This window comes from Heliconius melpomene, chromosome 13, assembly GCF_056956725.1.
Source record: "Heliconius melpomene rosina isolate 202511_hmr_F chromosome 13, ASM5695672v1, whole genome shotgun sequence".
Classification (NCBI taxonomy): domain Eukaryota; kingdom Metazoa; phylum Arthropoda; class Insecta; order Lepidoptera; family Nymphalidae; genus Heliconius; species Heliconius melpomene.
The window spans coordinates 16,215,901-16,229,402 of NC_140401.1; the positions used below are offsets into that span (position 1 = coordinate 16,215,901).

The 13,502-nt window shown below is 31.8% G+C and overlaps 2 protein-coding genes across 2 annotated transcripts in view; one reads left to right on the plus strand and one right to left on the minus strand.

The window, feature by feature from the left end:
• The first annotated feature begins 249 nt into the window (after positions 1-249).
• On the plus strand, positions 250-4,805 carry LOC146533159 (deoxycytidylate deaminase). The gene is made up of 5 exons (XM_085196374.1): positions 250-383; positions 550-711; positions 895-983; positions 1,651-1,864; positions 2,746-4,805. The coding sequence occupies exons 1-5, from the start codon at positions 346-348 to the stop codon at positions 2,873-2,875; spliced, it is 633 nt and encodes a 210-aa protein (XP_085052500.1). The 5' UTR covers positions 250-345; the 3' UTR covers positions 2,876-4,805.
• The window catches only part of Naa15-16 (N-alpha-acetyltransferase 15/16), a 72,401-nt gene continuing 61,864 nt past the window's right edge, over positions 2,966-13,502 (minus strand). Inside the window, exons 11-16 of the mRNA XM_085196373.1 lie at positions 8,595-8,692; positions 8,256-8,354; positions 7,160-7,268; positions 6,660-6,823; positions 6,344-6,523; positions 2,966-5,629 (exon numbers count right to left, since the gene is read on the minus strand). Coding sequence (XP_085052499.1) covers positions 5,498-5,629; positions 6,344-6,523; positions 6,660-6,823; positions 7,160-7,268; positions 8,256-8,354; positions 8,595-8,692 — 782 coding nt within the window. The 3' untranslated portion in view covers positions 2,966-5,497. The remainder of the gene's footprint in view (positions 5,630-6,343; positions 6,524-6,659; positions 6,824-7,159; positions 7,269-8,255; positions 8,355-8,594; positions 8,693-13,502) is intronic.

The following is a 13,502-nucleotide window of genomic DNA, read 5'->3' on the forward strand; positions in this document are numbered from 1 at the left end:
CTATGTGTACAGACACATAACCACAACGCAACATGTATGTAGTTTCGAATAACCGCGTAGCTCACAATCACCGCGTAGCTCCGAATCATCACAATCACTAGTTTCGAGGACAGCCCGAAACTAGTTATGCCGTGATTTGGCTTGTAAGCAGTTTCTGAAACTAGTGACGCTACGTAACGCCCATGTCTAGTTGACATTTGACATTTGAAAGTTTCCTAGATTATAGTTCGCGCCACTCCAGTGCTATGACCAACTTTTATAATTAATTATTTTTATTAAATATTGCAAAATACCAGATAAATAAGAGATTTTAAAATCTTCAAGAGAAGTGTCATCTATACAAAAATGGAACATGAAGATATTGCTGAATTAACTTTAAAAAGGTTAAATTACTAGCTTATTTTTTAAATTAAGGTGCCGAAACATTCACACGCGTATATAACATGTTAATAAACTTTGTTGTAATATTTCACCGCCATAACTTTAAGATTAAACTAAAATATAAATAAATGTATATTATACATAAATAAATTGCTTAATTTATTTAAGATTTCAAAACCAGAATAAGGAACAAGAGAAAAGAAATGATTACATTGGTTGGACCGATTATTTTATGGCGATGGCATTTCTAGCTGCGAAACGGAGCAAAGATCCAAATTTCCAAGTGGGAGCTTGTATTGTTAATAAAGAAAATGTTATAGTTGGGATTGGGTAAGGTAGAATTTTTATACATGTAAATTTAATAACATGTAATTTTGAAAGCATTCACATATGATGCACTATTAAGTGCTGCTACTCAACACACAATCGCTCAAACAAAAGCAAAACTGGACAATGAAGTATTTTGACTTAAATCCAACTATATGGAGTAAATTGAAAATAATATTTCTTTAGGTACAATGGTATGCCAAGAGGATGCAATGATGATGTATTTCCATGGGGCAAAAATTCTCCATCACCTCTAAACAACAAATTACTTTATGGTAATTTATTTTTTTTATTTAAACTATTGTGAAGACAACATCAGACCATCATGAGGCAGGGACATAAGTGTGCAACTATAAAAAAGTTTTTTTTATAGTTTTGCTTTGCTTTTTTGCAACATTTTGCTTTGTGTTCAATCTTCTCTTGTGAAGTCTTGAATTCTGGAGGCATTGTGTGTTGAGTATGGGAATTCTGCCACATTTTGCCTCAACATCAATGCAAAGAAATTGAAATATAAATTTAAATAAATATTTCATTACCTCGAGAGGGTATCAAACCCACAATTGTTGCATCTGTCACACCCTTGTGTTGTTGTGCCTTGTTTCACACGGGTTTTCTGATTTCAATGAAACTAAATTTTAAGTTTACCAAAATGTAATAGTAAAATATTTAAATTCATCGTGTATCAGAGGCAGGCAGAGGGAACCTAGTGTTAAGACACTCTTTTCTCCACTTTCCACAAAATCTGGAGGCATTGCTTGTAGAGTGGCATAATTCAAGAGTGAATACTGCATTTAAATTGATTTAGCTGTTTCTGAGATTACAATTGAAATATTTGTTTGGGTTCTATTACATTAATAAATGTGCCTAATAATTTTCTCACAGGGTACAAACATAAAAGACTTAGTTTTATTATATTTATAGATAGACTTTCTTCTATTTCAGTATGCCATGCAGAAATGAATGCAATAACAAACAAAAACACAGGTGATGTTAAAGGCTGTACAATATATGTGGGCCTATTCCCATGTAACGAATGTGCTAAAATAATTATACAGTCAGGAATAAAGGAAGTTGTGTATGTATCTGATAAAAAATCTCACAAGTCAAAGTACATAGCTTCAAAAGTTATGTTTAAAGCAGCTGGGGTGAAATATTGGTTAGTATTTTCCTGTAGTCCTGGTTGAGATTGATTATTTTAAATACAAAATATAGATCTTTGACTAACTTGTAGTTTGTTAAAATTCACTGTACGTACAATGAAACAATTAACATATTCTATTATACTTTTTAGAAAACATATATAAAAAATTCAATACAGGAACCGGAAAAAGAGGTGCAAGTTCAAAGCCCCCTGCATTATTTTTATGTTTTTTAAAAAGTGTTTTTCATTCCCAACTGTGGAATAACACTTAAAAATTGTCAAAAATCTTGTCATAATTTATACTAATCAACATAGTCTTCCTATATAAATGGACTAACCAACTCAATAACATTTTACATTTTTTTTTGTACTTATTTAGAGTTCCTCACTTTGGTAAGACAAGGTGTGGTGCTGGGTTGTATATTAGATGTTATTATTTTAAGGGCTATTTATTTAGTTCAACTATTGTTGTCTTGTTAAGGATGTATTTACTAAAAAAATAAGAGTACCTTTTTTATATATTTAACTTGTTGAGGTCAAAATTGCAACTTGTCATTACTGAAGTGTAGTTTTACTTTTAGTTTGATAATTCTTGTGTCTTTTTTAGCCCTCTTGTGTACAAATAATATCTGTAAACATCAATACAAGAATGCTATATCATATATTTACAATGCAAAAATCAATAAACTCCACTTTTAAAATAAAAGTACAAAGGAAAATACTTAGTAGAGCCAACTTTTTATATTAATTAAATGTCCCCAAAAATTTTTTTGGTCACTACTTATTATTTCAGAGACTACTTTGATTAACTTCATACTGTAGTGCATTTGTTCCAACAATACAATCAAATGCAATCGCAATTATGAAATAACTCACCTGAAAAAAAATTGTTACAGGCAATATGTACCAAAGAATAAGATAATAGAAATAAACTTCTTAGAAAACGATGATGATTTAGACACTAGCAACACTACAATTAACCAAGACTTGGAAACTAGCTTTAATTCAATTAAACTATCTGACTGACAGTATATATTTTGTACTGACAATATATTTATAATAGTAAAATTATGACAATAATAATTTATTTAGGTAATATAAATAAAACAGAGGGTGTAAATAAATTTGTAAAATAAAGTTTTATTACGTTATGTACAAGATGATGGGTACAAAATACTCCGATCACACCAAAACAAACAAAATCAATTGTTTTCCATCAACATATGAGAACTTGTCGCTGACACACTGATTGACAGCCTTTAATACTATATATATTAATATATATGTATATGTATGGAACATAACAGTCAACATTAATGAAATCACTTAATTATTTAAGAATTGTATTTCTTTTTAAACATATACCAAAATTAAAATTAAATGAGTGTTTTATTCAATCTTTTCATTAAATCCATCTTAATTAATGAGATGTAAGAGTTATATTAAAATTTATAAAACAAAAATGCCACCATAGTAATGATAAAAAGTTTAATATCATGGCCTGGAAGTTCAGTCAAAATATTTCAGTTTCGGAAACAAAAACATAAAATTTTGCATATTCAATAATAATTATTATTGTCCATCCTTTACAATATGTACAAATAAAATGAAACAAGGAGAACTGTCATTTCCGTGTGTTAACTTTCCATACATCCAGTAATTACCAAAGGACAAAAACAAAGATTTATCTAATGTAATTGATATTGTACAGTAAAATCTTAACAATATAATTATTTACAATGCGTACCTCAGTATGTCAATATTGCGTGAGGTCCGAAGCGACACATTTTTACACAAAAAAACCAGCCATTTATTACAAATTAATTATTTGAATAATATTGAACACTTGAGGCTTCATTGAACTTCTTGTATATCATCAATCTATTTGATAAATGGCTACATATTATTAGTTAATAGGATGTACCAAAATTAAATTTACAAACCCATTGTCACAGGAAAAATTTATACTACAAAATCTAAACAAAGTTATAATTTCAGTATTACAAAATTAAGTAATGATTTTATTGTTGAAAAATCATCAATAGTTTCAAATTAATATTTCCATTCAAAATTTTTATTCTCAAGAAATGATTTTATAAAAATGTGACAAAAATATTGTTACTTAAATTTTAATAAATGATTGATTAAGAATTAAGTATCAATATATAAATAAATTAACTTAAAACCTCAGATTACTTCCTGTAACAAATGAACTATCGGAACTAAACTCATAATGGCTGAAGCGATTAAAAATGAATGGGACTTACAATCTAAATTTGAGGAACATTTTTAATCAACCATCCTGTCTATGGCCGATTTCCTTTGGAGAATGAATATAATGTAATAATTATATGTATATTGGTCAATATACAATTCAGTATTGCCACTATTAGAAATTATTAAATCGATTCGTTATTGCTACAAAGAATTTCTTATTACAATGTTAATAAAAAAACTAATATGGAGTTTAAAAAAATACATAAGAATAAATACATTATGCCTTTGCAAGTCATATAAAAACTATATTAAAAAAACCACAAATTTCCTTACAAATTTTCAAACTGGCCAATAATTTGTGACTGATATGAAGTAACACCAAAACCTTATTTTATGTTAATTGTCAATGTAATGCTTTTACACTAACTCATTTAAAATAGTTACTATCTGTAGTTATAAACATTCATCTTTCGTTTCTTTATCTTCACGGTAGGTTGTGGGGACCTAGGGTTGTGGTAGTTCCCCACATATCGTTTGTACATTTCTTATTGAGTGGCGGAACTCAAAGCAGCGCTTTATCTCATTGCTGGAGCGAGAAAATGATAATCATTAATTTCCCTGAGTGGGAATAAAACCCACAACTGTCGTATTACTGTCACGCGCCACCGAACTGTGGAATGGCCTACCCACGGCAGTGTTTCCAGGTCGGTACGATATGGGTACCTTCAAAATGCGCTTCTATCTCCACCTCAAAGACCGGCAACGCACCTATAGCCCCTCTGGTGTTGCACGGGGTCGTGGGCCGCGATGATCACCATCAGGTGACCCGAACGCTCGTTTGTCTTGTCCTTTTTCCATAAAAAAAAAAAGACGCAGTGTCGCTGAGGCCTTGACCATCTTTTTTGTAATATAAAATAATTTGCCATTTATATTTAGACCAATATCAGTCATTTTTACAATCTGGTACTATTAAGCTAAAGATCTACCTTTAATATTTTTTAGAAGAAAAAAATACCAATTCATATGTATTAATAATCAAAATTATTAATCAAATTTAATTTAAGATATATAATTAGTACTTTAAGGCACTTCTGAGCCTACATTTTCTAAATCAGTTTCAAACGGATGATTGAAATTAATTTATCTAAAGAAGATTAAAACAACAAAAAATAGAAAAATGTTTATAACCACAGATTATATGGATTAAAATGATAACTAACTGTCAAAGTTATATATGCACAGATTATCTAATATCAAAACATGAAAACCGAATAATTCCGTTTTACATTTCGCTTTAACCTATCCAATTTTAGATGCACTTTAGGTTTAACAAAAAAAATCACAATAATAAACCAAGCAATAATTTACAAGTTTCAATAAGGGTTCGGGGTCTCCTGACTGAGCCAAAGTGCTAAAAGTCTAAACCAATGTTTAGACTTCTTCGGGTTTGAAGGCGATGGCGTAGGGGAACTTCGTACGGCAAGCTTCTATGTAATCTTCTATTTCCTTCTCGCAAGAACCAAAATCTCCGTCGCGGAGACTGTCTAAAACTTCTACACAACCCTGTAATATAACATTTGCAATAGATTATTATTTGTAATTTAATTTTTTGGTAATGTAAAAAATATTCATTTATTTGACAACATTAGGTATCAGTTAAATAGCCTATTGTTAACGGTGTCATTTCGTGTAGAGGTAGGTATGTTCAAAAACGTAGTTCTTTAATAGTTTTTTAAATTTTTAACCGTCGCGTTAAATCGTTGTTAAATGTTAAATCTAAATACAGACTTCGTTGAGATGGAAACATAAAGAAATGACTACAAATAAATATAGAAATTGTATCTATATAGTCATATAAGTGTAGATTTAAATTTTAAGTAATGTTTCAATTATAAATTAAATCTAAACTGTGCTATACTGGTGTCAACTGTCAACAACTATTTCATATATTTAACGATGTTACATATGTCACGGTCATCATAGCGCATCACTGGGACAGCATCTGATTGTAAACGTTACGGTTGTGGATTCGGTACGATTTCGGGGTGCACCACTCAACGTGCAATGTCTCTAATGATCGGGCAGTATGCGATGAAAGTAAGTTAGTTAGCTAGTTTCCTTTACCTATTCTGCTATATGCATTTTGTAAGTATATCGCGTAAAACTAAATCAAATCAAAACAGTGGTTATTCAATGAGACCTTTACAAGCACTTTTTAACCGCCTGCTACCAAGCTAGCAACAGCTGGAAGGGTAAATATGATACAAATGAACATACCTGTATAGACACATCGGGGAGGTCGAGCCTTGTGGCCAGCGCGAGTGCGTCCCCGCGGCGCGCCGGCAGCACGCGCAGCAGCGCGCGCGCCCCCCACAGCGCTGAACACTGCGAGCGCTCGGCCGCGGGGCTCGCAGCGTACTGCTCCGCTATGCACTGCGCTGTACGCCCGCCGAACATCTGGGAATATAAACAATGTACAATTTATACGAGGCAAAAATTTATACGACTGTTACTAATTAAAGTTCACAATTTTGTATTCGAATCACAATGCATTCATTTTTATATAGCAATGTGAAATTAGTACGAAACTAACCGGCCCAGTCTCCGTGTCGATGACAGCCGCCACGCTTGCGTTCAACTCCGCCTGCTTGTCCTGAAGCCAGCTCCGGAACCGGATGAGGCAGTCGTGGAGGTGCTCGTGGCGGCTATCGAGACGCCACGCGCGCTTTATACTTTGGAGCATTAGGAGGGGTTTTTCTGTGAATATAGAAGAAGAAGAATTCTAGTTGTTTTGTAAATATATACTTAAAGCCAGCATCAAGATTAAATAGTTTGTATTTAAAGCCTTCATGGCGCAGCGGCAAAGGATCTGTGTTGTGGATTTGGTTCCCACTCGTAAGAGCAAATTATATTAATTTCCCGGCTCTCGGATCAAGAAAAATCGACTCTGGGTTTCATGAACCAAAAATCTCTCGAATAGCTGGTGCATGTTAGCACTAGTTATATTTTCAAATATAGATTTCCTTATCTAGTATTAAGTCCAGGCACTAGTAATTAATAATATACATAGATATAGTATATTTACATATTTACCTTTTCTATAGTATATTTCGAAGGCCATTAAGTGAGTATCTATTCTGTCCGCGGCGAGCATTCTCAAAGGCTGTAAAAACTTCAGTGCCTGTTCTAATGGGTCCTCCACCTGAAAATGAAACAAAGATATACTACACTAAATATAGTAGTTCTAAATAAATTGATAGTTACACGTTAATATATGAAGATAAAACTTGAATTAAATTTTTGATTCCATTTTTACCAATACATATTTTGTAGTTTCGGGTAGTCCATGATCACGAGTAGGCATCGAATTACTACATACATTAACCTATTATAAGTATTTAATATATATTTTTAACATTTTAATAATATTCTATAGCATACATTAAAGAAAACTTTTAATTCTTTAAATCCTACGAATCATAATTGATGGCAGAATAACGTAACATAACAAAATCATAATACTATGTTCACTATTATATCATTATGTGTGACAGACTAGCGCCTCGAGACACTCTCATGAGATAGATCCCCAGAAACGTTTATAAGAAACTCGCATTGTCAAGTAAAAGTCGGTCACATTCATCTCCATTATTACTAAACAGATACAGTAAAAATATAGACACTCGCTACGCCTTATTTTATTGACTTTTTTGACATTTCTATCAATAATTTTTTATTATAATTTATGTATATATTGAAAATTATTTGAATATATTGTGGTGCAGTATAAAAACTTCTGGCAATAAACGCTATGATTGTAGGTCCGATTACATTTTGGAGGAATAAATATTTTAATTTCCCTGGTCTTGACACTAGGTTCTCCTTTCCCACCTTTTTTAATACTAATTCAACACTTTCATTCTTTCAGAAAAAAGTTAAGCTAGTAATTTTTTTGTCTTAGTTTCTTAAAAGTTCTATACAAACTTTGCCTTATAAAAATAAGTTTGTTGTTTTGGTGTTTTTTTTTCTATGGTAGTCCACATTGTTCAAGAAAGCGAGGAAACGTTCTAAGATTAAATAATTCAAATTATGTTATTTTGCATATATTTAACTACGTTATAATTTTTATACATTTCGCTTAATAAGTAATGTTAAGCTATTACAGAAAAGGCAACTAAATTAAACCTACCCTTGCCAACTTATCCGGGATAAGTTCATCTAACTGTGGCGCTTCAGGGTCGCCTTGTTCCTGCTGCTGCCGCGCTTTGTGGTGCTGTTCGCGTTTCACCTGCAACGTAATCAATTCTAAATGTCACTAAGTCCCATTAAATACAAATTCGTCCAATCCTGCTGTATATTTAAATATTAATTATTCGATATTGACATAATACTAAACAACTTTATCCATTAACATATTATAAATATTAAATTACTTACGACTTATCTTAAGATAATTAAGATTTTATTTCTTCAATATATCATATTATAAATATAAGTAATCTTGACAATATTAACTATAACAAGTTACCTGAACCTGTGCTTGCAAGGCGCTTTCCTGTTCGGCTTTACGTTTCGCTTTCCTCTGTTTGTTTCTAAGTTTCTTTAATTCGGATGGCGCGAGATTCTCTGCAAATAAAGAAAACACATACATTACGTTACAATTTTTTATTATATGATTAATACATGTATAATACTATCTATACGCCTACCAATATTTGTGAAAACATATTCCAACTATTATTAATTGTTTAAAATGTAAACATTTCCTTCAATGGAATTTATTCCAGAACCAAGAATAGTCGGCATAACTTCCACAAATTTAAGTCTGTGCAAACAAACAAAACGATCCACATCTTCAACAGACACTTTGCCTTTTGATTACAATAATTTACGCGGAAAACGTATAATTTACATTACAACTAACTACATGAATAAAATACACTATCAACGAGATTTATATCCAACAGATGAGGATTTAGACCGAGTTTATTCCAACATTCAATTACATGCGATAATTGTCAACAATTTGCATTCTCATTAACCGCCACCTATATATGTAGAATCAAGGTTTTTTGCCAATAATTGAAGTAGGCAAATATTATGGCAGTCGGCTCATAAAAATAAATCCTGATGTAATTCTTATATGTCTTGGACGAAATTCAAACAGCGTTTTTTTTTATTGTGCCGAACTAACGTGTTATGAATTTATGCAAGTTGTTAAACAGATTATTAAAAATGTAGATGTACGGTGATTTATCTATTATTTTTATTTAAACCAAATCTAAAGATATTTGACGAGCCTTTTTTTTAAATCAGATTTGTTAAGACGTCATTTGAGTTTATTATTCAAATTCAAAAAATATAAATCCAAATAAAAATAATAGTAAACAAGTAGTAATTATTCTTAATTCGAGTACATCCGGCTGCCAAAGTTAAAGACTCGAAGCTGCGTGGACGTAGACGCAAAGCAAAGGTGACATCAGATCCGGTCGGCTGCGATTGAGGTGGAGCGCAAGGAGTCGTGACTGGACTGTCACATGAGGACGCACGGCTCTGATGATAATGATGTTCGCCGTGATTAATTAATATATGTCAACTTTGTTTATTTTTAATATAAATTACGTAATACTGTAGAAGTATATTGAATACAACACAAAATATTATGTTAAAATTATATCAAAATTATAAAATACGAATCCGTCAAAGTGCAACTTAATGGAATGGTAGTAGACGTTTAAGAGCAATAAAAAAATAATTGGACCGATTCCGAGCGGTGATAAGAAATATTGGATAAATTTATTACTCTTATAAACGTGAACCAATTTGCGTTTATAAAATTATTTGAATCGAATATTGTAACTAAACTTCAAAAAAAGAAATAGCTATTTAAAATATTTTTTAATGAAACTTCCAAATATTTAGTAAAGATTTTTATACATGTTATAAGTAATACATGAAAGAGAATAGTTATTCAAATTATTATATCTAAAAACTTATGTTATAGCCATAATCATACAAAGTTGTACAACATCGCACAAACAAACACGCGCACGCGCACGCCGTTGTTTAGCGCGACCCGCGACGCCACGCCGGTGTTTTGCAAACACAATGGATCGTTGGATTTAATTAAGGTCACTGACCATTGTAGAAATAACACGATATTAATAACACAAATATTTTTGACAATAACACTAATACTAAAATAAGTATATAATGACAAAATGATAAAGTGAATTACTAAATGATAATTATAACAAACCCTATTAATATTATAAGTGTGAAAGTTTGTTAGGATGAATGTTTGTTTTACTGTCACATATAAATTACATAACGGATTTATATGAAACTTCACAATAATGTAGCTTATACGTCAGAATATGACATAGGCTACTATTTAAGTAAAAGTTTTGTATGATTGGGCTAAAATATAACAATAAATTAAACGCGTGGGCCACTGGTATTATATAAATTTAGCTGTTAGCATTACACTATCCACGTATTTTTTAAAATAAAAAATAATAATTGTGTTATACATAGTACGTGCTTTATACTGTAACACTAATCGAATCCACCATTGCTAACATGATTGAGATAATATAATCTAATGTAGATTAAACTTTATTGTTTCAATAATTATTTCTTAAGTAAAATTAACTTAATGTAATAAATATAACATTCACCTAAATATTTATACAATTATTATTAACTACACACTAGTAGATATGGTTACGATAAGCACTGTCGAAACTGCATGAGTGCACCATAGTTCACGAATCAATTGCGGTCACGTTTATGAAACGATATGTAGCCTAATTAGAGGTTTCGACGTGATTTACGTTTGCTGTACAAAATTTTCACACTGGAATAAGAAATATGTTTATTTTTGAGCTTCACGCTTTATCACGCAAGCAGCATAAACAGAAGGAAACTAGTGTTGAGACACTTCGTTCCCGCAATTTCATGGAGTATTGTGTGCAAGAAAATAAATATTGTAATATAATTTCTATTCACCACGGAAAGCTGTATATTACAGTAAATAAGCTTGTTAAAATGAAGTAATCGACATAATGACGATTCGAGTAATAAACAACTTCGTTTTATTACCAGAAGTATGCGACCGACCTTGAATATAAATCTTAAAATGATCTTATAACGTTATGCAACTATATCTGTAGCTGGTCATATTATAGTTCCGTTAAAATGAGTGTCCGTTAGTAAGCTCTAGGCTTATCTCTTTTAAGGGCATAGACTGGAAAACTATATTATGTATAATTGAAATACACCTGCAGGAAATTTGCATTGCGTCCGGTCTCATTTTACAGCTGTATTATATGCATTCATAAGTTACGACAGAAGTAGATCGAGCATTCGATTTTAAATAAGTGAACTAAGGTAAAATTTAAATTATTTATTTATTAAGTAAGTTGGGTACGGAGTGTTTCAACACTATGTTCCCCTCTGCCTCCCCTGCCGGATAAATGCCGGATACACTGTGAAGCTAAAAAGTTCCAAGTTGGTAATGAACCTGTGAAGTACTTGTGTTTCATTACCGTTCTTAAAAAGTGTCAAATAAAACGGAAAGAACGTTTTACAATATGAATTGTACATTTATAATTAGAAATTTCACAATATCCTGAACAGCTTGCTGATATGTAGGTAATTACCGGAAGCCGAGCTCCGAACTGCTTAATTTTTGCAATATAAAATTTTATCAGAAATAAGTATCATTTTTTGTTAAGGTTGTAAGCGGTACGTTCTTGCCTCACGCTATCCATAAAAAATGCAGAATATTAATAGAATTTATATTAAAAATGCATTAAATTCATAACTAAAACAATTGTCAAAATAACGTCTTTAACATGGCAACCCTAAACAGGGAACGTGTGGGTGTATTAAAATATAATAATAAGAACAGATAGATAAAGGCTATTAATAAAAGCGGATGAACTTACGTAAGCACAAGCATTGTGCATTATACGTAGGACACGTCGCACACACAAATTGCTGCTCTAATTCACCGGTTTCGCAAAATTAATGCAATAGCGGCCATGGCGCATGCCAGCGCACGTCGCGAATGCTAGGGTCAATATTCATCCAAATAACAATAAAGAAAGAATGATTTTTTATAATAATAATATCAATTCATTCAAACCCCCCTTTGGGTACTCCAAAATATAGATATATATAATATAGAAATGATGATATAGATGATGATAAATAGAATAAAATAAAAAAAATATATAATTTATTATTAACTGTGTAATAATATTATAAAGATGAAAAAATGTTTACAATACCATAATTAATATGGGAAAAAAGTTCATGTATAAAAACGTAGATGTTCTATGTGTATGTATTAGAAACATAATTATAAGTTTATTATTTTTTAATTAAAGTATCAAAATTTTGGTTTATAAAGACAGAGAGCTCAAAAATTTCATTGTTGTCTCTAGACATTTGAAGCTCAGGTAGTTGAAGCAACAGGTGCGGGCATTGTGAAACCAAGCCTTCGCTGGCGGCGTTCTAAACTACTAAATAAGCACAAACAAAGCCCAACCACCGAGCGCCGTTCGAAAATTATAAAACGAGTGCTCCATTTCATACACTATAGTCTATATATAGTTTATATTCTATACAATGCTAGCCCTGACAACGCCCTAATGTCGCAAGTTTCGAAACTAGACCAAACAACTTCTACCCAACGACTGTCAGGTTTCCGTTTACTTCGCAAATTAGTTATTTTGTATATATTAGGTAAACTACGTGGGATTCTGATAACGATTTAATTGAAAGCTTTGTTGTTGTTGTAATTGCGGACATAAAGTTTGTGTTTCCGGTTTAAAGGTACCAATGAGAACTTCATTTTCTGTTAAAACAATCAACTGTGGCAAAGTAGAAGAAATATTAATTTAATTGTAGAGCATATAACATATAATTCAAATTTACAAAAAGACCGTTAAAAGATCAGCTATCGAAATGTACCTACCCTAGACCCAACAAATATTACCCAAGAAATTATTCTATCTAAAATTGCTTATAGAAATCATTCCTCCTATAACGCACCAAATATACTAGACCACTATAACTATTCCATAATAAGCTACAAATTTATGAATAATAAAAACAAAAACTAATGAAAACATAAATAAAAATGCCATTACATAAATAGTATGTAATTATATCACAGAATATGACATTAATGAACATTCGAGCTCATCGCTGGCGGCGGGCAGGTGGGCACGCTGGCCGACCGGCGCGTGCGCATGTCGCAATCAATCGAGAGCGATCCGCGCAATGTAAGTCATCAATTTGTTGATAAAGGCCGCGTCGCACGCGCATACGAGACGCGCGCGGACGTGATGCTTGCGTAACTATACACTGTGTTATATCTGGGACACATGTGGTACAAGCTTTTTTTGATCGAACACTGTTTGGT